This window comes from Dipodomys ordii, unplaced genomic scaffold (assembly GCF_000151885.1).
Source record: "Dipodomys ordii isolate 6190 unplaced genomic scaffold, Dord_2.0 Scaffold98, whole genome shotgun sequence".
In the NCBI taxonomy this organism is placed as follows: Eukaryota; Metazoa; Chordata; class Mammalia; order Rodentia; family Heteromyidae; genus Dipodomys; species Dipodomys ordii.
Window position 1 is genome coordinate 7,120,229 of NW_012267314.1, and position 23,283 is coordinate 7,143,511.

Genomic DNA, 23,283 nt, shown 5'->3' on the forward strand with positions numbered 1-23,283 from the left:
CTATTCAGGTTCTTTGTTCATTTTTAAATCAGGCTATTTGTTATTTGGCTGCTGAGTCTTGTACACTTGCTTATATGTTTTCAATAACCCAGCAGCAGAAAGGGACTCCAACTATTTTCTCCCATCTTAGATTGCCTTTCCATTTAACTCCTTTTCTGTACAGAAACTTCTTTGTTCGATGTAGTCACATTTGCTTACTTGTGCTTTGACTGCCTCATATCCAAAACTGTACTGCCAAGACAAGAGTTTTCCCCTATGTTTTCTTTTCATAGTTTTATGGTTTGTGTATTTGATGTAAGCACTAGTTTTATGTATCGTTATGTATGGTCTTTAGAGGCCATCTTGTGTCTGACAACAGTCCGTGTTTCATTATTTTGCACATGGATTTCAGTTCTCCCTGCCTTGTTTATTCAAGAGATCTGCCTTCCTGGCTTCTTCCTCACCCTTTGTTGAACTCAGTTGTCCCTGTGCTGTGTTTGGAATATGTAAGCTCCTCGTGCACTCAGTGTTGGGCACTGGCATCTCCGTTTATGGCAATGCTGAGACTGGAATCCCAGGGCCTGGTGTCGGCTGGACAGGCCTCTAGCTACAACCTATGCCCCTGGTGGTGCTATTGTTGGAGGTGGTGGAAACTAGGTGGGACCTAGCTGGAGGAAGGGGTCTGGGCAGGTCTCTGATTCCTCCTCTCTTCTCCTTGTTTGCCTGGAAGTAAGCAGCCTTCTCTTCACGCTCAGCCACCCCTGTGATGTCTGATCTGAGCACACAAGCACTAATGGGAACCCCTGAAACTACAAGCAGAAGAATTCCTCCCTTTAAGCTGTCCCCTCAAGTGTCTTGCATAGCAACAGCAACAGCAACTAATATGTTACGTATGTGTGAGTTCAAGCATTTATATAAGATGATAATGGAACTGCAATCACCAATGGTGGTTTCTGTTTGGGGTGTCCTTGTTTCTGTTGATTCGCACACTGCAGTTTCTAACACTGGCTCACTGTGAGCATGTTCACAGTCCTGGAGGAAAGCCTGGCTGCTATTTGGAAGAGGGATGAGCTTGTGGTCACATCCTCAGGCTCCGGAGTTTTAACATTTGGGCACAATGCACCAGAGTAACTTTTGTCCAGTAAGGTTTACTTACAATCAGCTATAGAAAACTGCTGGACGCTGATGGTTCATGCCCAGAATCCTAACTAACTCAGGAGGCTGGGATGAGGATTGTGGTTCCAAACTAGCCTGGGCAGGAAAGCCCTGAAATGCTTACCATGAATAAACTATTTGGAAAGAGCCAGAAGTGGTGCTGTGGCTCAAGTGGTAGTGTGCTAGCTTCGAGCACAAACAGGCTCAGGGATGGTGCCCAGGCTGTGTGTTTCAAGCCTGGGGACTGGCCAAAAACAACAACAAAAACAAAATAGCAAAAAAAAAGGAATTGGCAATATTGCTAGTATTGTACTGGGAAAAAAGAACAAAAGAAAAGAAAGAACGAAAGAAAGAAAGAGAAAGAGAGAAAGAAAGAGAGAAAGAGAGAGAATGAAAAAGAAAGAAAAGAAAGGAAAGAAAGAAAGGAAAGGAAGAAGGAGAAAGAAAGAAAAGATGGAAAGAAAAGAAAGAAATAAGGAAGGAAAGAAGGAAAGAAAGGAAGGAAGGAAGGAAGGAAGGACGGAAGGAAGGAAGGAAGGAAGGAAGAAGGAAGGGGAATTAATTGAATAATTATGAAGTATATTTATGAAATTTTTTCTGTGCTGGTGCTAAGGCTTGAATTCAAGGCCTGGGTGCTGTCCTCTAGCTTTTCTTCTTAGCATTCTACCTCTTGAGACACAGCTCCACTTTTGGCTTTTGTGAGTGTATTGTGGGGGCAGGGAGGGGGCCAGTTGGAGATAAGAAATCCAAGGACTTTGCTGCCCAGGCTGTCTTCAAACCAAGATGAGCCTTAGATCTTGGCCTCCTGAATAGCTTAAATTACAGGAGAGAGCCATCAGCTTCCAGTTTATTAGTATTTCAAAGACTTAAAGTATGAGACTAAATTTCTTCTAAGAAAAATAACTATTTTTTTTCTCATTATAAAACTGTCTAAAGACAATTCTGTTGGCTCATTCATGATCTTATTTTACTACCTGCTAAAAATCCAAACTACAAATCATTTTATTATATTCTAAAGATCTGCTAACAATTTTATTTAAACATTTTAAAGTCTGAGGACTTCAAACACTAACTTTCTGAGGAAAAACTCACACCTTAAGAATAAAGTGTATAAAGAATGCTTTAAGACAATTTCTATTTTTAATTGGCCTAATATGTTGCCATAAAGTTATAGATCATATAATGTTTTGGGTTTTTTTGTCTCTGTATAAGTCTTGGTCATCTCCTGGTTACTTTTTCTTTCCTTTCTTTTTTTTCTGCGCGTCAGGAACTGCGGCCTTCCTTTCCAGAGCCTTCTTTTCTGATTCCACTCGAACTGCGGCCTCCTGAGCAGCCAGCACTTCCAGCCTCAGGCGCTCGGCCTCCATCATCTTGTTCCTGTACGCTTCCCGGATGCTGAAGATTTTCTCCCTTGCTTCATCTAAGGCATCCTAGTCTCAAAAGGAAAGCTCAGGATATCAGTTCCACTAACAGCAATATAGTCCCAGAAAAAAAATTAGTAACACCATTCCTTTATCCTATCCTTATGCAAGATATTTTTCAATATCCTGATTAGATTATTCAAGATAAAAATGAGGTTATATTTATAAATACACAAAACAAAAGGCAGTGCGAGGCTTTAGTAAAGAGTGAATGGTAAGTAGAGGCAGTGTAGGGGAACAAAGAAAGAAAGCTAAAGTATGGAATTGGTAGCGATTTAAGTGTATGAACTATCTGCTTTCAGTGAGTTCAGATATAACCTGTCTCTATCAGAGTACTTGTGCTCAACATATTACTAAGCTCTCCTACGGTATTCTGACACAGTATATCCAAGAAATCTTCAAAGAATTTCCAAATAATAATTCCTAATGCATTTGCTTTCTTTGTCATTGTCAGCTTAACTCTCATTCTTATCAATTCCCAAACTGTATTTGTCGAGGACACCAACTGTTAATATATAGCTAATCCAAAATCATTTCTTGGTCCTATTCCTTAGCCACACTCTCTTTATCCAGGCCAACTGAATTCATTTCACTTTTTGGATATCACTTGTCCTTTTTGGTCTGCTCACTACCTGTCCCTTTTCTATCACCTTTGCTGATTTTCTGTTATTCTTCCATCTCTTAATATGAGAGTGGTCACATTATTATTTACAGTTTCAAAACAGATGTAATCAGAGAATGAGGATTAGTGAAGTGATGCTTTCTTGAAGGGCACTTGCTAGAAATGCCTGCTATTTACTCCATCTTGAATTTTTCAGGCAGTTTCCATGATTTTGGCAACCAGCATACTGTGCTGAGATGTCGGAGCAACTGGATATTGGAATTAGACTTCCCAAAGCTTTTGATGATAGAACAGAAGTGCATCTACTCTCATAAAACTGGATTCTCTACATCAATTGTACAAGGAGATGAGAGAAATAACGTGTGGCAGAAGGCCAAAAGAAAGGAGAAGGAGACAGAAGGAGGGAGGAGAAGGAAAGGGAGAGAAGGAAGGAGAAGGAAAGAATGGAAGGGAGGGAGAGAGAGAGAGAAAGAAATGGCTTTAATCCAAACTAGGGCATTGTCTTTTGTACATCTAAGTTCAAAGCTGTTATAGTCAATATTTTTTTTCTCTATCTCACTCTCCTCTCTTGTAAAGCCTGCCCATCAAACACACAAAAGAAGAATAGTGGCTATGTCTCTTACATGAAAAATTGAATCTAGATAATTTCAACATTCATCTACTCACTGATTCACGGACTCACTTTATTAAACACACTGGGGAAGGAACACCTTTCATAGGGTTGGGGACACAACCACAAAGTCCCTGTTCCCAGAGCCTAGATTCTAGTAGACCTACATTAAAAATGTATTCTCTATGAATACACAACATGTACATCTGACTTTCCTGTTGAACAAATCAGAGAGTACATACATAGAGTAAGTATTGTGAAGGAAAAATTAAGCCAGGCATGGTCATGTGAGCGGTTATTAAGAGGGAACAAGTGAAGATCCTCCATGGTGGGATGGTTTATGAGCTGGGCATGTAAACCCTTTGGCGTCTTGTGGAAGGACATTCTAGGGAGATGTTCTAGTAAAGAGGGGCACAGCGCTTTGGTACTCCATTTGCACTGCATTTATAACTATTCCCCAACCAATCTCTTCCAGGTGGTCTTGCCCTCTGTATTAGTTTGCTAGAGCTGCTGCAACAAAAGTACCACCAACCTTGTGTGGTTTTCTGAAAACTAGTTTTGACTAGGATGTTTGTATTTGACTAGAAACATGATAGCAACATAGTCCTATCAAGTAGACAGTGTGTTATTTGTTGAGATGACTGATATGTCCACTATGACCCACCGATGTACTTGTAAACTCACCCTCATTTCGCCATACATGTCCACAACTTCATCCTTCAGCTTACACCGTTCTTCTTGATCAATGTCTCTAACACTAAGCATTCTGGTCCTGTACTGCCGAAACTGATGAATTTCTTCTGCCTTCTGCATTGCTTGCTGGTGGCTCAGTTCGTCCGTTTGCATCATAACATCTTCTCTTGTTCTCCTTGGTATAAAATGATCAAAAGCAATACACGAATCATTTGAGAACTTGAGAATACATTCTACTTTAGAACTCAAAAATAATTTAAAATCCTGTCAACAGTGTTATGGTCTGGATCAAATCAAATATCAGGGACAGAAAAATATACTATTAAGCTAGACCCTGGTGGCTCACACCTATAATTCTAGCTACTCAGGAGGCTGAAATCTGAGGATCACGGTTCAAAGTCAGCCCAGGCAGGAAAGTCATGCGACTATCATCTCCAATTAACCACCAGAAAACTGGAAGTGGTGTTCTGGCTCAAAGTGGTAGAGGGATAGCCATGAGCAAAAGAGCTCAGGGCCAGCACCCAGGCCTCATGACCAGACAAAAATAAAGAAGGAAAAATATACTATTGATTGCTTAATGGGCTGTGCTAAATTACTGATGTATTAGGAAAGTATTTTGGAAAATATCAATGCAGCAAATATGAACAAATACAGTCCTTTTAATAGATGTACATATGTAAAAATTGAACTGTGTGACTTAGGGTAGGGATGGGAGGGGGGAAAATTGGGGAGGAAAATAAAAGGGGTAATATTGATCAAGAAGCATTGCACTTATAACCGGCCATGGAATTGTAACCCCGTCATACAATTTTTTTTCTTTAAAAAAGATAGTATCAGTAAACTTGATGAAGTGATTATGGAATATCTTCCCTGTTTTCTATCTGAGTTTAAATAAAGACTATTGAGTGTTTTCAAACATGTATGACAGATTTATTCCTATTAATCCTTTTACCCAGTTCTTAATAAAATTCAATCTAAGTAAAACAAGATAGTAGATATGATAGAAATTTTCTGTATTGCACCTCTTAAACTACAAATTAAAGGTTTACAAAAACCATGTAAGTGGATTTTTGTTTTTGCCAGTCCTGGGGCTTGAACTCAGGGCCTGGGCACTGTCCTTGAGGTTCTTTTGCTCAAGGCTAGCACTCTACCACTTGAGCCAGAGGACCTCTTCTGGCTTTATTTATGTGGTACTGAGGAATTGAACCCAGGACTTTGTGCATGCTAAGGCAAGCACTCTACCACTAAGCACCTTCCCAGGCCCATGTAAGTGCTTTTATGATTGAGTTAAAAAGCCCATTTGCCTCATTTGATATGCAAAAATCATATGCTTCTAATCATAAGTATTTCACTTAAAAATAAATTGCTCATAACTGTCCAGTGGCAATGTATGTTTTGTGAACACAATTGCTTGTATTAACCATGTTTTTGAAAACTTACTGTAGATATTGATTTAAGTCCACATGTTCTAGTGCTTTTCGAATTACTTGTGGAGATGTTTCCAGAATTGTGGGGGATCTTGAGTGAGACCCAGCTGTAAAACAAAGACATGGATTTTCAAATTTTCATCATGCCTCTTGCTACCAGCCTCTCCTGCTACCAGGGGAGAGAGAACAACTCTCTCCCTGCCTGAACCGAGTGAGGGCAGATGTACCAGTTCTAACTTAAGAATTTTAAGACAATCTTTGGGGCAGAACAGATGAGTGGCTAGCCAGTATGCTGTCAGAGGTTTCTTAAATGCCTTGAGATGGTAAAACTTCTACCTTGTAGTATGGTATCTCTACATAATTTAGGGCAGTGTATAAAGCTGTTGTGTCTGTCAGTACTTTTGGTCATCTACTAAGCCAAGAACAAAGAGATTGACTCTCTAGGGTTGCTTGAGTGGACCTACAATTTTGTATATGGGTGTAGACTTCCAAATACATAAGAATATTTGGAGCTTATCAAAACCCCCTGTGGGCTGTTTTGTTATTCAGACAGCCCTGATCAATTTTTGGTAATGTCAGAAAGTTGTGAAACTGATTACTCACAACTGTGTGCCACAAATCCTATTGCTTTCAACACTGCTGATGGGCATGGGATTTTCTCGTGGAGCCTTGGAGCACGATGGAGGGCTGGCATTCCTCGTGGCTCTCTGACATACATTGCCAGTGATGAGAGAACTCAGCATTATTACTCGGAATTCCTGCCTTTCCTACTAGGTGTGCTGGAGAGGTTGGTGGTCTCCAAAGTGGTGGACCTGACAAAAGGACTTGGTAGTTGTGTCCTCTGCTGCTCAGGTGAGTCCAGCGTAATCATCTGAGCTCTTATAAGAAAAAGGTGGGTACAGGAGAGGGGACAGGGGAACAAAAAACAAAAACTATGGCTGATGAGAGAGACAGAGACGGACAGTCGGAGTGACAGACAGAAAGACAGACAGACAGGTTGCTGGCCTTCAAAGGAGGTAGGACACCCTAGAAATTGAAAAAGGAAAGAAATTCTTCCCTCTAAAGCTCAGGTACAAAGACACAGTGGTAAATGCCTGTAATATAAGCACTCAAAAATCCGAGATAGGATTGTGAATTCCAGACTAGCCTCTGCTACACAAAGAGAGACTGTATCAAGACAAACAAATACTACTACAGGATACCAATTTGTGTAGACTTAGTTTATTAAGTTTATGATTATTTTAACAGCAAGAGAAAACTAATACAATCAGGCTTATTAGTTCTTATTTTTAAAAATATTTTCATTGAGTTGTACCCTTTCAGTTCATTTGAAGGTTTTAAGATTGTTTTGAATCAATGTTTTCCAGTTTGTCATTGAGGGGAGGGCAAAGGAAATTTTTACCCTGTCATTTGGAAGTCACTCTACCAGCCATTTAATTCTGTTTCTACTAGTATAGTGTAATAGACTCTATCAATATTGAAAATTGATAAATTCATGATACATTTTTAAGTTTCAAACTCTTTTAGAAATGTAACCAAATGAAAATGTTTTAAAAGTATAAAACCAATCCAAGTTTATTTTTCATTTAAAATGTACATAAGACTATTGTATACTTGTGAACAAACCAAGTAAACATATAATTCCATGAATAAAATATACATTCAATTGTGCTTTTCATTTTATAGCATGAAACAAAGCAATCTTAAAATATTGGCCTTTTGATAACACGGCTATTCTAGGAAGCAGTGAGCAATCATCATGACTAAGAGATCATATTTCTAAAATTTCTTTATATATTTTTATTGTAAAGGTGATGTACAGAGGAGTTACAGTTACATAAATAAGGAAATGAGTACAATTCTTATTGAACATTGCTGTCCCTCTCTCATTTTCTCCCACCTCTAAAATTTCTGAAGAATACATCTACTAATTCTACTCTTAGTATTTCAGACTTGGAACCATTTCTATTATACACTTATTCTGTTGGATTTGACTTAGAAGAAAATGTTTCAATTAGATATCTGGAGTACGTGACTGCTGATTGATTATTTTAAGTATTTGTAGATACGGAAAAGTTATACAGAAGGAAAATATGCCTGTTAATTTTCTTTTGGTGTTTTTCTGTTTCATTTTCTTTTGGGGGCCCACTTTTATCTTTAGGTTCTGTACTTAGGCTCCTGAGTATCAACTCTGCAAAGTAAAATCCTATGCACCTCTGCTATCAATTATTCTACTTTACTACCACTAGCATATCTGTGCTATGACCTATAACCTCTTACATGTTGAAATATAAATGCATCTCACCGACTCAGTCAACACTTACCAGGGTATTCTTTCCTGATGCTCTGATCTTGCTCTTCCTTGCCTGTTATGTTTGCCCCACTTTCGCTGCTCAGGGATTGTGTCAAATCCTTCATGCCTTTGGATGACTTCTTCAACAGCAAATTTCCTGAAACTGTTGGTGTTACATCTTTGCTGTCTATACTCTGAGTACTCCTTGTACTCATGATAAGTGATGGTGTTTCTCCTACAACATGACATGTGCATTACTGAAAATGCTTGCACTTGGCTTAATCCCACATGTAAAAGAATGCAACAGGGCTTGCTCACTGGAGCACAGATTTGGAGAAGATGACTCAAAGGCTTGCAACCTCTAATCCAAGTACTAGAAAAACCTCTGATTGTGAGGTGGACAGCCCAGACAGCAGAATGGAAGCCTTCTCAAGATCTTAAAACTTCACATACAATAGAGGCTTTCAGGGACTGAAAAAATATAAATGTAAATGAGATCCTTAAATTAGGAGTGGGGGGGGCTGATGTAAAGGTGAGCCCTGGAGGAAGGGCCACCAGCTCTGAAGTGCAGGGATAGATGGGGCATTTTTCTTTGGGAAGGGAGTCCTGCATGTAGGCAGGACTTAAAATATGTCTTAAAATATGGCTGCTTAACCTAGGAACATTATGGCCTTCAAGATCTCTGGCTCCTTGTATTTCTCAGAAGAATTTGTTAAATTCCAGTATTCTTAAAGATGCAGCATAGATTCATCTTTTATTTCCAGGCTTTGTTTCCTTTTCCTCTTGGGCTCCCCAGTTTCTGTTCATTTTCTTGTGTGTCATCACTCCTGGAAGGGCACTTTCCTTTTCCTTTAGTGAATCTAGATGGGATCTGTTCCGCATCTCTTCCATTTTATTCCCTTTCAATTTTGCTTCCACTCCATGAACCAAAAGCCTGTCATTTACCTCTGTTTTAAGCATGATAAAGGTACCCATCTCCACTAGAGGAAATCCTCAACCTGCGAGGCTACATACAAATCAAATCTATTTTCTGATCATCTTCAGAAATTTCAGTTATCTTCTTCTTATAATATTTGTTTGCTTTAACTAACAAGTTTATTGATGGAGGTATGATGTTCTGGAAGAGTTCTAGATGTTCCTTTAACTCAGGCCTGTACTACTCAGACAATGAGTCCATCACAAACACAATTAAGAGATGAAGATGGGCTGAGTAGCCCTCATTTCAGTGCTGCTCGGCTCTTCCAAAGAATGATCCCAAATCCCTGGCTGTATGTACCTAAAACCTCAATCCAGAGATAGGAATATGAGTGGCTTATATTGCTAATGGCTTTCAGCAGACAGATTTTGGAGAACACAAGGCACAGCCATGGTATTGACACGCCCACTGTGCAGTTCAGGTTGGGTATTGGGGTGTCACCAGGAAAAGAAGCATGAAGATTTTGTTCCATCTTTGTCTAGAGTCCAGAGTGAGTTAGAGTTGATTTTTTTGGCAGTACTATGGATTTAACTCAGAGACTTGTACTTGCCAGGCAGATACTCTACTACTTGAGTAGTAGCCACATGCTCAGACTTTTTGAAAAATTATTTTTCAAATAGTTTTTTGTTGGGGTCAGTTTGGACCTTAATCCTCCAATTTTACTTCCCACAGAGTTGGGGTGACTGGTATGTGTGCTTCTGTTTCCAGCTTTTCATTTGTTGAGATGAGAGTCTCCAGAACGTTTGCATAGGCTGGCACTGATCATGAGTCTCCTGACTTCTACTCTCTGAGTAGCTAAGATTACAGGAGTGAGTCACCACGCCAGGCTCAGCATTGCTTTAGAATTCCATATGATGTTTCTGGTCTTCAGGATGTCAGAATGGTGAGGACAACAATTCATCATGAAGAATTCTGGGAAGAAGATTCATCCAGTGAAGATAGGGAGGTGGACAGACATTTGCTTGCTATGAAACTCAACTTTATGGGAAGAGGAAAACTGGTTAAGAGGAAATGTAATATTATCTTTTTCAGTTGACATGGTTTGGCTAGACTATTGCTATATATTTCCTGTTTTGGATGGTATGATTTTATAAAAATGGAATCATAGTCTATTAGCTGAAAAAGTAGTAGGAATGCCTAAATTGTACTGTGGCGTTTTTTTTCCCAAAACAACAACAATAACAACAACGTATTTAACCTTTGGGTGTGAGAAATGTTTGTCACTCCATCAATACATGGAGTGTTGATTGCTTCAAATATGCAGAACAGGCAAGGTTTACTGGCATGACTAGGTTGTTTTCAACAGAGAAAAAAACAATTTTACAAAAGGTAACATTGCTTTGTGCAAGACAAAGGTAATGTATGACATGTATATTATATACAATGTAATATTATATGATTATAACGGGCTGTTGCTTATGAAATCTTAAGGTTGGGATATTTTTCTTAAGAAGAATTATATCTTCACTGTTTTAGATCCATTGGCCATAAAGAAAAACGGTTAATCTATCACAAGTTCCACATTAGGCAGATAGTATCTCTCTATTTATTACTTGGAGATAATATTAATTATATTCTGCTTTAGATGAAAGGCAGAAATAAAAAATGCATTGGAAAATGTTGAAATAAAAGGGAAATACCAGTAGTCAAATTTTAGTTCTTTAAAAATATTACTGAAATTGATACATATTATTAGCAAGACTGATCGAGAGAAAAGAGAAGGAAGACAATTTGTTCCAACAGTTTACAAATTGTTTATAAACCTCAAGTTACTAAAACAGATACAAGAACAAATCCACTACTACACAGTCAAGACATATGGAGCGCATATTCCTTTATGGAGGAAATGGGCCGACAGGGAAGAAGAAAGGCTTTAGCAGTCACTGTTCTATGAGTCTTTCGGATGGGTTCCTGTGTGCATATATGTATATGCAAAAATCAATCTGGCTGAAGAATTGAAGTTTGTGCCTTGGCTGCTGACAAGGCCAGCCCTCTCTTAGTCCTGCTCTAAGCTAGGAATTCTCATTGATCTGCTGATCCCAGTTTTAACAAAGATTCCCACTAAGCTAAAATCTCCCTATCCCTGATACCCCAAAAGCTCTTCTTCTCTCACGTTTGGTAGCCACAGAAATTCCTTGATGCCTAAGTGAATACCTAGGGGTAATTTCCATTTACTCCTTCACCTACCTTTGGGCAAAATCCCTACTTTTCTGCATCTAAGATGAATTCTACCTCCCTTATTTCAATAGTATTGGATAATCTTCCTTGTTTTAACTAATATCCATAACCCAGGAGTATTTACAACAGTAAAGATATATCTCAAAGATCAAGTACTGGTTTTTACTCACCTTTACTTTCTGGCATAAAATTGGATTACAGGAATATTAGTAGTATTTCAGATAGTAGTATTTCAAACCCCAGCATTGTCCCTTTCTAAATGTATCATGTAGGAAAAGTAAAGTATAATGGAAATATTAATATCTGTCTGGTAGCTATGGTGGGTGCCAAATGAGGTCATAAAAAGCATTAGAGAAACCCAGGTACCGGTGACTCATGCCTGTAATCCTAGCTACTTGGAAGGCTGAGATCTAAGGACTGCGGTCCTCACAAAGATTCCTGTAAGACTCTTATCTCCAATGAACCACTCAAAAACTGGAAGTGGGGCTGTGGCTCAAAGTGGTAGAGAAGAAGAGCTCAAGGACAGTGCCCACACCTTGAGTTCAAGCCCTACAACTGACCAAAAAATAAATTAGAAAGAATGATAATGGTAATATTTGTAAAGAAATGGAAAAACTAGAAAGATTATCTAAGCAAAGTGCCCAGCCTGGGATAATAACATGAGGGTGAAATATGCTATTTGTAATATTCTATGGAAAGTAAGGGACCCTAAAACTTTCAGAGTAATCACTGACTGACATCCCTCAAGCTGGAACATGGGAGCGTGAGTTGGGAAGTTATTCCCTCATGCCTCCATGGAATCTCAAGTGGTAGGAGATGGAAGAAGTCACAGGAGTGGGAAGGCAGTGATTTGTAGAGGCCCCGTCTTCAGGCTGTCTCCGTCTCTTGGCGTCTTATGAACTTAGAAAGATTACTTGATGGACAAATATTTTGAATATTTCTTCCTGTATACACTGGCTATTTGTATTTCTGAGAACTGTCTGATTCAATTCATTCACTTATTAATTGGATTATTTTGGTATTTGATTTTTGGAGCTCTTTATGTGCTGAATATCTGGAAAATATTTGCTTCTCTCTGGTACTTGTTTCTTTTGCTGTGCAGAAGCTTCTTAATTTGATGCTATCCCCCATTTATCTTTTTGTTTGCTATTGTCTGAACTATTACAGTCCTGGTTAGAAAGCTACTGCCTATGCTTGTATCCTCTTTTCTTTCAATAGATTCAAAATTTCAGAACTTACATTAAGATCTTTGCTATTAAAATATCAATCTTAATTGCTTTAATTAAAAAATTATCTTTACATAGTTGTACAAAGAAGTTGCTATTAAACAAAGAAGTTTATGAATACAGTATATCTTGATCAATATCACCTCTGTCAATATTCTCACCTATTCCTCCCTTCCTCCCTCACTCTTCTTCATTTTATAAGATATGCATTGAATTCTTGTCTGCATTTCCCCCCTCTTCTCCTAAAAATCAATTGATTTTTGGTACAGAATTAGAGATAAGGATCAAGTTTCAGTCTTTTATATATGTTCTGTAGGGCTATTTGAAGTCATGGGTTATGTAGGATGTTTTGTTGATTTTGGATGAATTTGAAGATTTTTTTCCTATTTCTATAAAGAATGCTGTTAAACTTTTGGTGAGGATTACAAAATTTGTCAATTAGCTTTGGTAATGTAGCAATTTTCACAATATTAATACCATAAACTTGGGTGTTGTTTCCATTTTCTAGTGTCTTCCATTTCTATCTTCAATGCTTTATAGTGTTTACTACAAAAGTCTTGCATCTTGGATAGGTTTATTTTTGAAACTATTGAGAATAGAATTGATTCCTGATTTCTAAGCTTGTTTCTTGTTGGTATACAGAAAAAGTGCTGATTTTTTGTATGTTGATTTTATATTCTTCTACTTTGCTAAAACTGCTTGTCAAATTGAAGTTTTCTGGTGGAGTCTTTGGGGGTCTTTTAAGTATATGATCATTTTCACCTTGAGGTAATTTCTCTTCTTTCTTACTTTTTATCCCCTTTATTTCTGTTTCTTGCTTCTTATGATGGCTAAATACTATACTAAGGATCTTTAGCCATCACTCCAGTTAGAATGGCCATAATCAAGAAACAGACTATAACAGATACTGGTGAAAATGTTGCCAAATGGGAACCCTATCACTGTTGGTGGGAAGGTAAACTTGTTTAGCCACTCTATAAAGCAGTATGGAGGTTCCTTATAAAACTCAATGTATGACTATCTTATGATCTAGAAATTCCACTCCTGGGTATTTATCCAAAATATTACAAACTAGATTACAGTAAACCCACCAGCACAACCATGTTTATTTCAGTACTATTCACCATAGCTAAGGCATGGACTCAGCCCAGATACCCTCCAATGGATGAATAGAACAAGAAAATGTGGTATATACACATAATAGAATTTCCCTTATCCATTAGAAATAATGATACTATTTATAAAGAAATGGGAAAAATAGACAAATTCATTAAGCAAAGTAAGTCAGGTCCAGAAAGACAAAGATTGCATGTTTTCACTCTTGTGTGAAAACTAGGATTAGCTTATAAACCTGTAAGTAGACACATTGGGTGGTATGGAAGTGGTTATACATGTGTGAACTGAAACATGGTGGATTCAAGGAAGAACTCAAGTAATGTAATTCCTTAGAAAGGCAAAGACAAAGGCCAATAAAATAAGCTCCAGAAATGGGTACTTGCAAGAGGTTAGGTGGGACCAAGGGGAGAAGGGTAGACTAATGAAGAGGAGAAAATGGGGAGAATGCAGTCAATGTATAAACTACAAAACTAAGAAACATGAGGATGGAAAGCATGGCTAGGGAGGGGTCGGTGAGAATGTGGAAAGGGGTGACATTGCTTAAGATGCATTGTAGTCATAAACTGCTTTTTAAATGGAAACTCCTTTGTACAACTACTTAAAGCTCAAAAACTTAAAAACTACTTTGAGATTCTACCTTACTCTAGGCAGAATGGATAGTTGAGAAACTACCAAAAAACAAACAACTACTGGCAAGGATTTGGAGGATGAGAGAGAAGATAGTGGCAAGAAAAAAATACCCTACATAGTTGGTGGTTTTGAAAATGAATACATCCATCCATTTCCATGTGGAAATGAGTATGGAAATTCTTCAACTAATTAATATAGAACTGCCTTATACCTGGGCAGACATAGACCCAAAGGAATCCAAGTCAGCATACAATAGAAATGAGTGCAACCCCAGTGACAGTGTCCAAACTAGTAAGTTATCTTTGGTCCCCAACAACAGAAGAATGGACAAAGAAATCATAATGCGATCCATCATAAATTTGGCATATATACACAATGGAGTATTATTTAGTCATAAAGAAGAATAAAATTTTGTCATCTGGAGGAAAATGGATAGAACTGGAGAACATCAAGCTAAGTGAATTAAACTAAAGTCAGAAGGACAAATATCTTGTTTTTGTCTTATATTTAGAATCTCAACATAAACCAGAAAGACATGAATGCAAAAGAGTAACTATTTGTGGTAGAAACCCATGGGAATAGGGAACGGGACCAGAGAGGGTGATAGGAGTAGAGACAGTGTGTACATTTATAAAGAAAATATCATACTGGGCACATAAATAGCACAGAAAAGAAATATTACTGAGATGCTTTCTGGGCTTTGAAAATAATATAAATACCTCATGTATAATATATATTCTATTCTATATGATGTATGAAATATCTGTATAATGCATAGATTATATAATGTGTGAAATGCATAATGTATATATTAGATTATGCATATATGTATGTATGTTATTATATGAATACATAATATATACACTTATAAATACATTATATGTGGTATGTATTACATATTATATACCATATATTTAAAGGTTATATAATAGTCCTATGATACATAATGTTATATATACATTTATAATATGAAGTATATATAATATACTATATAATAGTACATATAACATAGCATATAGTTTTTTGATATGAAAGGGACCAGATTTATAGTAATAGGCCTGCCTTTGAGTTCCATACTGCTGTCTTGGAATTAACATGTTACCTTATCTCTGGTTTTATCTTTGCTTAAATGGGGCACTGGTACCTGCTTGGAGGATAGAAATACAGATGTCAAATGAGAAGATAAGTGAAGGCAATTTGATAATTTAGGCACGCTTCTCATATTGATAAGAATTCGTATTACATTTATGATCTTGAAGACCAGGGATTATGAAGTATACCATATTGTCAAGCATATCCACTCTATTTAAGAGGCACATGTGCGAACTGTACGTAACAAGTGCAGACAACGTGACGCAGGCAGCTGGGCTGGGACACTGACCTTCGTCCATGGGTTTTGTCGGGCCTTCAGTCACAGACCCATCCTCTGGGCTATCGAAGGGTTTCTTAATGAATTTGTTGAGGTAACGCAAACGAGCCTGAGAAGCCTGGAGGACAAACATTATCACACCGTAACCTGTTTTGCAAACCAACAGCCTGTCCATCCAACACCATGGTAACAGGAAGACACAGGCTGCACGGGTAGTTTCACTACGTCCACTCTTCTTACTCTGGAAGTAGACTCATCTGCAATTCTGATGGCCTGTCTTTAAAAACAGATGAAAGAACCGTTCTACAACGAAGGGCTTGGCATGCTACCTTAGAGCCAGCTGCCCCTGAGCTGTTTCATGTGTTCCAGTGACCCTGAGTGAGGACAGGAAATACAAACCCGAAGATTGTTGCAGCAAATACAAGGGAAAAGAGAGGCAGGGTGCTAATCATCCTAATCATGCTTCCTCTCTATCCCTGTATTGTGCTGCTCAAAGTACATTTTTAAGTTATCTTACTTGAAGTTTTCCAGGGATGATGGGAAAAGGAGGAAATTCATAGCGGGGCCTGTATTTGGCTCTGCTATGCTTTGCTTTTGTGAGACCTCTGGCTATCAGGTTGCTTCACAATATGTACAAACGGGACCTTAACATTTAGGAAATCAATATCTGAAAAAAAAAATCTAGATACCATTTGGGAGGAGGGGTGTGTGTGTGTGTGGAAGAAAGAGTGGTCTTGTCAATCAGACTTTTCCTTACACCGTGCCCAATTAAAAGCAAAACCTGGCAGCTTTTCTGTCAAGCGACCTTGATTGCTCTTCCCGGCTCAGCTGTCTCCCAGGCTTGTTTCATGGCTCTGATTTCATCTGCTCTTTCTGTATCTTTTCTCACATCAAAGTACTCTGATTCACTGTGTTCAGAGACAAACCTCAAAACCCAGTAGGGTTTGTTTGGATCTTCTTGTTGAGAGTGAACAGTGGTTGTCTGCAAAAATAAAAAAAATTTAAAAAAAGCTTTTCAGATGAATGCTATTCCACTTGGAAAAGGGGTTAGGTTTTATCTTCTAATTCATAATTTCACCATTAAGAATTCACCCAAGAGATATGAAAAGGCCATTCACCGAAGATTTGTGCAGGTATGTTCACTGCAGTCTTCTTTTTTTTTTTTTGGTGGGGTGGCAATCCTGGGGCTGGTGGGCAGAACTCTTTTTCACTAGAGACTAGTGCTCTATCACATGAGCCACAAAAGTACTCCAGCTTTTTGGTGGCTAATTGGAGATAAAAAGTCTCATGGACTTTTTGCCTGGGCTGGCTTCAAACCACTTTCCTCAAATCTCAGCCTCCCGAGTAGCTAGGATTACAGGTGTGAGCTCCCAGCCTCACTGCAATCTTAATTGTAACAACAGCCTAAATGTCTATCAACTGATAAATGGGCAAATTCTAATAGATTCATAAACTGGATGCTACTAACATTAAACAGTAATAAACTACTGATAGACACTGTAGGGTGAAAGAATCTCACAGGCAAACATTTTTCTTTGGATGAATTACAAGTTGAACAGAAGAGTACATCTTGCACGTTTCTTTTGTATGAAGTTTTGAGACACACCAAACAAATCTATGATGTCTGAAAACAGACCAGTGGAGGACAGGAGGAGAGGCGACATGCTGGACTATAGAGAGTCTGTGGAAATGACCTTGTCCATAAATTGCACATCATTTACACAGTCAAGATTTGTGCCTCTCATTCTTAAAATTGTATACAATAATGTGTATGTTACATTTATATACACTCACAAAAGCTCTCCATGAAACTAAGAGCTAGATAGCCATTCACTGCCAGGCCAGGAGGAAAACTAGGGTTTGACTGTTTCTATTTAGGAGACTGTTCACTGATAGTGAACGGGTGAATGGAGGGGCTTTAAGTCTTCAGACGGTTTTGCTGTCATTTTCTCTCTTCTCCTTTTGGAGCTCTCATTATGTATTTTCGTAAGTGTCATGGTGTTAACATGCCTCTGAGGGTTGAAGGCTTTCACTTCATTCTTTAACCTCAGACTGGATAATCTTAAACTCTGTCCCTTTCTGCAATGAACTAGCTTTGAATCAGTCCTAAAGTAGATCCTGAGGTAAGTCAGATACCATTTCATGTAAGTTGAGATTATGTCAATTGCCCGTGACAAAAAATGCAGTTGGGGAGTTGTTGCTGCCACTTTTCATGTGTGATTGGTTTCTGTATACCAAAACAATGCTTTTCACAGTATTCCCCTAATGTGCCAATGAGAATTAGACCTCAACAGATGGAAATTCTCTTTCTTATTTTTACACTACAGCACATTAGCTTTTACCAAATTTTAAATGGTTTGATCAGTGAATTTCCCTCCATGTTTTCTGGGACCCAGTTTTGATGTGGAGACAGGAACACTGTTAGGATGCTAGGGTGATCTGTGTGTCTTGAATGAGCCTAGAGATAGGTGACACTTGCTTGCTTTTCTCACTGTGTTTCTCGAGGTTGCTTCTAACTAGAGAATTTAACTTTTCACACACAAGAGGACAAAGCTTTCCATTCCTTGCATATGGGACATCCAAACCACGTTTATTTTGTTAATTTTCCTTGACTGTCAACCTTGCTAGTGATGCAGACATCTAACTTTCCACTGGAGACCTGGGGCATATACTTGCTTCTTTCTTCTTCCTTAACCCCCCCACCCCCGCTCTTCAGATAAATAATTCTACCCTAGTTTTGTTCCTTCACCTGCCCCCTTTCTTCCTTTCTTTTGATCTGATCCTGGAAAATATCTTGCACCATTTTTGCTTATACCATGGCAGCATTTTCAAACATGTGCTAGTCTTATCTCTCTTGAATCCAGACTTTTAAAGCTGCAGGGTACCTGAAATGGATCTGATCACATCAATACACATCTTTGCTCCCACCATCACGGCAGTACTCCCAGTTCTGCATAAGCGAAGCAAGGATTATAATTGCGAAATGACTTTTGTCCTCATAGGTATTTTGCTGGAGTGCAGTCTTTTAAAAAGCAACCTGAATTTGGACATTGATTGACTTATGTTACACTCTTCACCTTGGCCACTCTTGGATGCTTTTTTCTTACCCTCCATCACTGAAACATGACTTGCTCTGAGGGAGATTGGCCTTTAAGATACAGACAGAGATCCAATGCTCCAGTGAGTTCTGATCCAGGTATCACTTTACTTTCTTTCTCCTACCTTTAATGTTTCACCAAACCAGCCCGGATTTGCTTTTTGTCTCAGCACGTCTTTGTTCATGGATTCAGTTCTGGGCTCAGATCCTCCAGGAAGAGGCTGTGCTTTTTAGTGCCCTGTAGACAACATCTGGTGCTAAAATTCTATTGGTGAGGCTTACCTGTTTATCACCTTGTTTAGCAGGTTTAATCCCTAAAAGCCTTGGGTTTAATCTCCAGAATCATCAAGAAACAAAGAAAACTCCTGTTTATCTTTAAGTCTGCTCTACTAAAATGAGTTCTTTAAGGGTAGAAATTGTGTCATACTGATCTTAAAAGTTCAAGTTCCAAGCTGGGTGCCAGAGGCTCATGCCTATAATCCTAATTACTCAAGAGGCTGAGATCTGAGGGTGTAGGTTCAAAGCCATCCATGACACAAAAGTATGTTAGACTCTTATCTGTAAGTAGCTACTAAAAAAGCCAGAAGTGGGGCTATGGCTCAAGTGGTAGAGCACTAGCCTTTAGGAAAAATGCTCAAGAATAGCTCCCATGCTCTGAGTTCAAGCTCCAGGAATGTCACATCAAAAAAGTTCAAGTTCCAGGAATAGTGTTGTGTATACTAACAGGCCAATTAATGCTTTTAAAAACAATACCCATCTGGGAAAGGGAACTTGGAAGAAGTTCCCCCCAAAACATCCTCAAGGTATGGAGATGATTGACAGAATCAAGAAGATCAAATGTTTCACCATTTTGTCTTCGGACGAAATGGACCACGGTGACCCCCATGATTCCTAGCTCATTAAATGACTCCAACAGGTAAAATACCACACCTACCTGAGGCTCAAAACGGGGGGCCTGCTTTTCTTTAGATGCTTTTTCTTTGTCAGAAGACTTTTCTTTGCCTTTCCTTGTTGTTTTGGAAGTTGCTGAAGATTTTTGCCCCTCACTAACAGCATGGGCATCTGGGCTTCCCATGGTAATTAATTCTTCATGTTTCTCCATATGACCTAGAGAGGACACAATAGGAAAACAGTAAGTATTTCTATGATCATAAAATCAAGGAAATGAAGGCTTTGGGTCTCTCTTCTTTTTTTTCTAAACAAAGAAATAACAAACAGATCTTAATCACAGTCAGTTTGACTTCTTCAAATACAATTGAGATATAATTCATAAATCATGAAGACAGCATTGAAGTGTGAATGATGGCATTAAAGTTATTTACTACTGTACTATTTTAATCCTTTAATTTTGTGTGTTTTCTGTATGTTTTAGTTTTTAGTCATTTCCCTAGGAATTTTTTAATAATTAAAACATTAATTTATAGTCGTAAGTAACTTGGATTAATTCCCAGCTTAATTTCAAAAGTATGAAAAACATTTGCTCTTGTCTTCATCTATGCTATAATTATAATTTATTATTACTGTTATCATTAGTATGAATCCTCTGGGATTTGACTTTCTTTTTAAAAAAGTTTGAACCTCCCAAGAATCAGGATATGCTGTTTATCTGGGACACAGTGCTGAAAGAATGAAAATTTTATGTAACTCAGATAGCTTGGAGTTCTTGTTGGAAGAGCACGGATTAAAGACAGCTCTGAGGAGAAAGGTGAGATTCTATGTAGCTTGCCTCTTGCCAGTGGTGTGTAGAACAAGATAAATGAACTACTTTAACTATGAGCAGAAAAGTGAGCAAAATGAACCCACAGGAAGAGAATCCGGTTAGCTCGATGTCAGGCAAAGCGTAAGATTAGAGATGAGGCACCATAAAAACAAGAGCAAGAGAAGAAACAAAAATGAAGACTAGGATTTTTATCAGGAGACAGACAATAAAGTCACTACTTTTTCAGTACTGGGTCTTGAATCCACTGCTTCTTGACCTGATAAAATGCAGCTCACAGAGGTCTCATCAACATTGAACATATTCAACATAAATGGAAAATTCCTACTGTAACCTTTACTCCCATGAATTACAAGTTCCTTGAAGGCTAGAACATTGTGACACACGTCATTTAAATCCCCAATTACAACCACTATAGTGTTTAATTCATAAATATGTTCTCATTATCATATTGTTTCGTATGCAAAGTTTACGAGAAAGCTGTATCACGGTGGCAGCATAGATAGGAATAAGACATGAAAGAAAGCATCCCACTGATTCAAAACTATGAACACTGTGACCCTATATTGTACAATGTATGGTTTTTAAGACCTCAGAGGGAGTAATCATTGGGATAAATCTATAAACTCCTTGCCGGGGGAAAGTACATGGGAGTATCTGTTTATGTAATAACTTTATGTCTTTGGTTGCTTCGAAGAAACCAAAACACAATAGATAGAAATGTTCAGTAGATAGTAATACTTGTAAACATTACAGAAATGCATTCTTGTCCTTATGATTAAAATTCAGTGGTTGGTTTATATACTCAGGAACTAAATAAACTGATTGGGATTTGATCACATAATGTCTAAACTAGAACACTTGTTTAGGATAATGTACATGCTTATTAAATATAATCACATTTATGAAGAGGAAAACTTCATATATATGTATCAACACATAATACATGTAATTATTCATAAACTTATTATATGACTACAATATATGTAATGTATGTAACAATTGCTATCTACAACGACCTTGAATTGAATGCACAATATATTCATTGTGCCATCTTTCTTTCCATAAAAATGCAAAACAACCAGTATATCAGTTTGAGTTAAGGAAATAATGCTATCATCCTGCTTATAAAATTGAACAAGACTTCAAGTTTTGATAATGATAAAGTTTATATGTATTTTAGGAAACTGATCAGGTGTACAAGGTAGCCACATAAAATAGAAGGTAGTGGCAAAAGGAATCAATATCACAGCACCACTAGAAAACTCTGGAGACAGATGATAGAAGTACGGGCTCTTTGCTTACGTACTCTGACCTCCTCTCTCCCCAAATCTAACTAGGTCTGTCATAGAGCAACTTTTCCTAAAATATCAGTCCTGAAATATTCTAAAGGTGGCACTGTTGTCTTGTGTGAGCCAGAGCCAATATCCTTAAACAAGATGACAGAAGTAACCTGTGTTGCAAATTTGCTTACTATTCTAATTTGAGCTACACAGAAGGGAATTGTTTTAAAAATCAAATTTATTTCTCATAGAAATTAGGTATTTAGCTTAACATGAGTAAATGAAACATTTCCATTAACTTCAGAATGAATACAAAATTTCAAGTCAGGTCATCAATATAATGAAAGCTTCTTCATGTAAAATGACAACAATTTTCTAAAATATATCCTTCAAGTTGGAGCAAGTAAGTTTCAAGTTGTAAATTTGTAATCAGAGCACAGCAGTTGATATATTGATATGCTTTAATTTAATCAAGTTGTCTAGAAATCCATATTTATAAACATGGTATTAAAGACCTATTATTCTGAATTTAAAAGCTTCTTGACTCTTACAAAAGATGGCTTGGCGTATTCTTTCAAATGAAAAAATTCTCTATTTTTAAATATAATTCTATTATGAATTTCACTGCTTGCTTCTTTACAGCAACAAATACATTATTCAATGTAAGGTGTAATTTTACTCTGGCAGCTGCTCATTCATATGTAAAGTGATCAAACACAATATCAGAAAATTATATACTATTCCTTAAATTCTTATTTTTTAGTTGAAATGCATAATAATTATAAACATATTTTTGTAATGTCAATATAATCTAAGAGCTTTCTACAAATTATTTTGAGTCTTCACAACAGTCTTGCCTGTTCCGTATTTTAGAAATTACCTAAATGAATAGATTATAAGAAGTGACTATAATGAAAGTTGTATAAATGTAGTCTCACTTGCTCAGAGCCTCTTAATTCCTTGTTGCTCTAATCTAATGTTTTCAAGGCATGATGACCACAGATAATTGATACCATGGAAACAGAAGTCGAGGCTGAGGGGCAGGTGGGACTATTGTGTTTGCTGCAGGAGGGAAAGAGACAAGTGTGTGTCTTATCCTATGTATTATAAAATGCATTAAAAGTTCTGGAAGATAAAGCAGCTTTTGATAGTGTCTACTAATGGATCTTAATACCTAAGCTTACAGGGATACTAGGTCTTACCTTTCATGTAGCTTCATTACATTTTTTGATGTTTTGCATGTATTGCTCACAATTAAGCAAAATGACTTAATTTTTTAAAGAATGTAAACAGAAAATATGCATAATGTATTTTCAAATTCCATATTTCATAACGTTATCTATCTACCTGTCTGTCTGTCTATCTATCTATCTATCTATCTATCTATCTATCTATCTATCTATCTATCTATGTCTATTCATATCTAATTAGCTATCAAGTGCTTAGGATTAAACATGTGTGACATCTTTCTGTGATTCTCTTTTTCAAAGA

The 23,283-nt window shown here is 37.6% G+C and overlaps 1 protein-coding gene across 1 annotated transcript in view; it reads right to left on the reverse strand.

Moving 5' to 3' along the window:
• Positions 1-2,277: 2,277 nt before the first annotated feature.
• The window catches only part of Adgb (androglobin), a 100,585-nt gene continuing 79,579 nt past the window's right edge, over positions 2,278-23,283 (reverse strand). Inside the window, exons 31-38 of the mRNA XM_013026942.1 lie at positions 19,723-19,899; positions 17,358-17,365; positions 16,501-16,677; positions 15,708-15,813; positions 8,232-8,435; positions 5,921-6,014; positions 4,472-4,655; positions 2,278-2,564 (exon numbers count right to left, since the gene is read on the reverse strand). Coding sequence (XP_012882396.1) covers positions 2,364-2,564; positions 4,472-4,655; positions 5,921-6,014; positions 8,232-8,435; positions 15,708-15,813; positions 16,501-16,677; positions 17,358-17,365; positions 19,723-19,899 — 1,151 coding nt within the window. The 3' untranslated portion in view covers positions 2,278-2,363. The remainder of the gene's footprint in view (positions 2,565-4,471; positions 4,656-5,920; positions 6,015-8,231; positions 8,436-15,707; positions 15,814-16,500; positions 16,678-17,357; positions 17,366-19,722; positions 19,900-23,283) is intronic.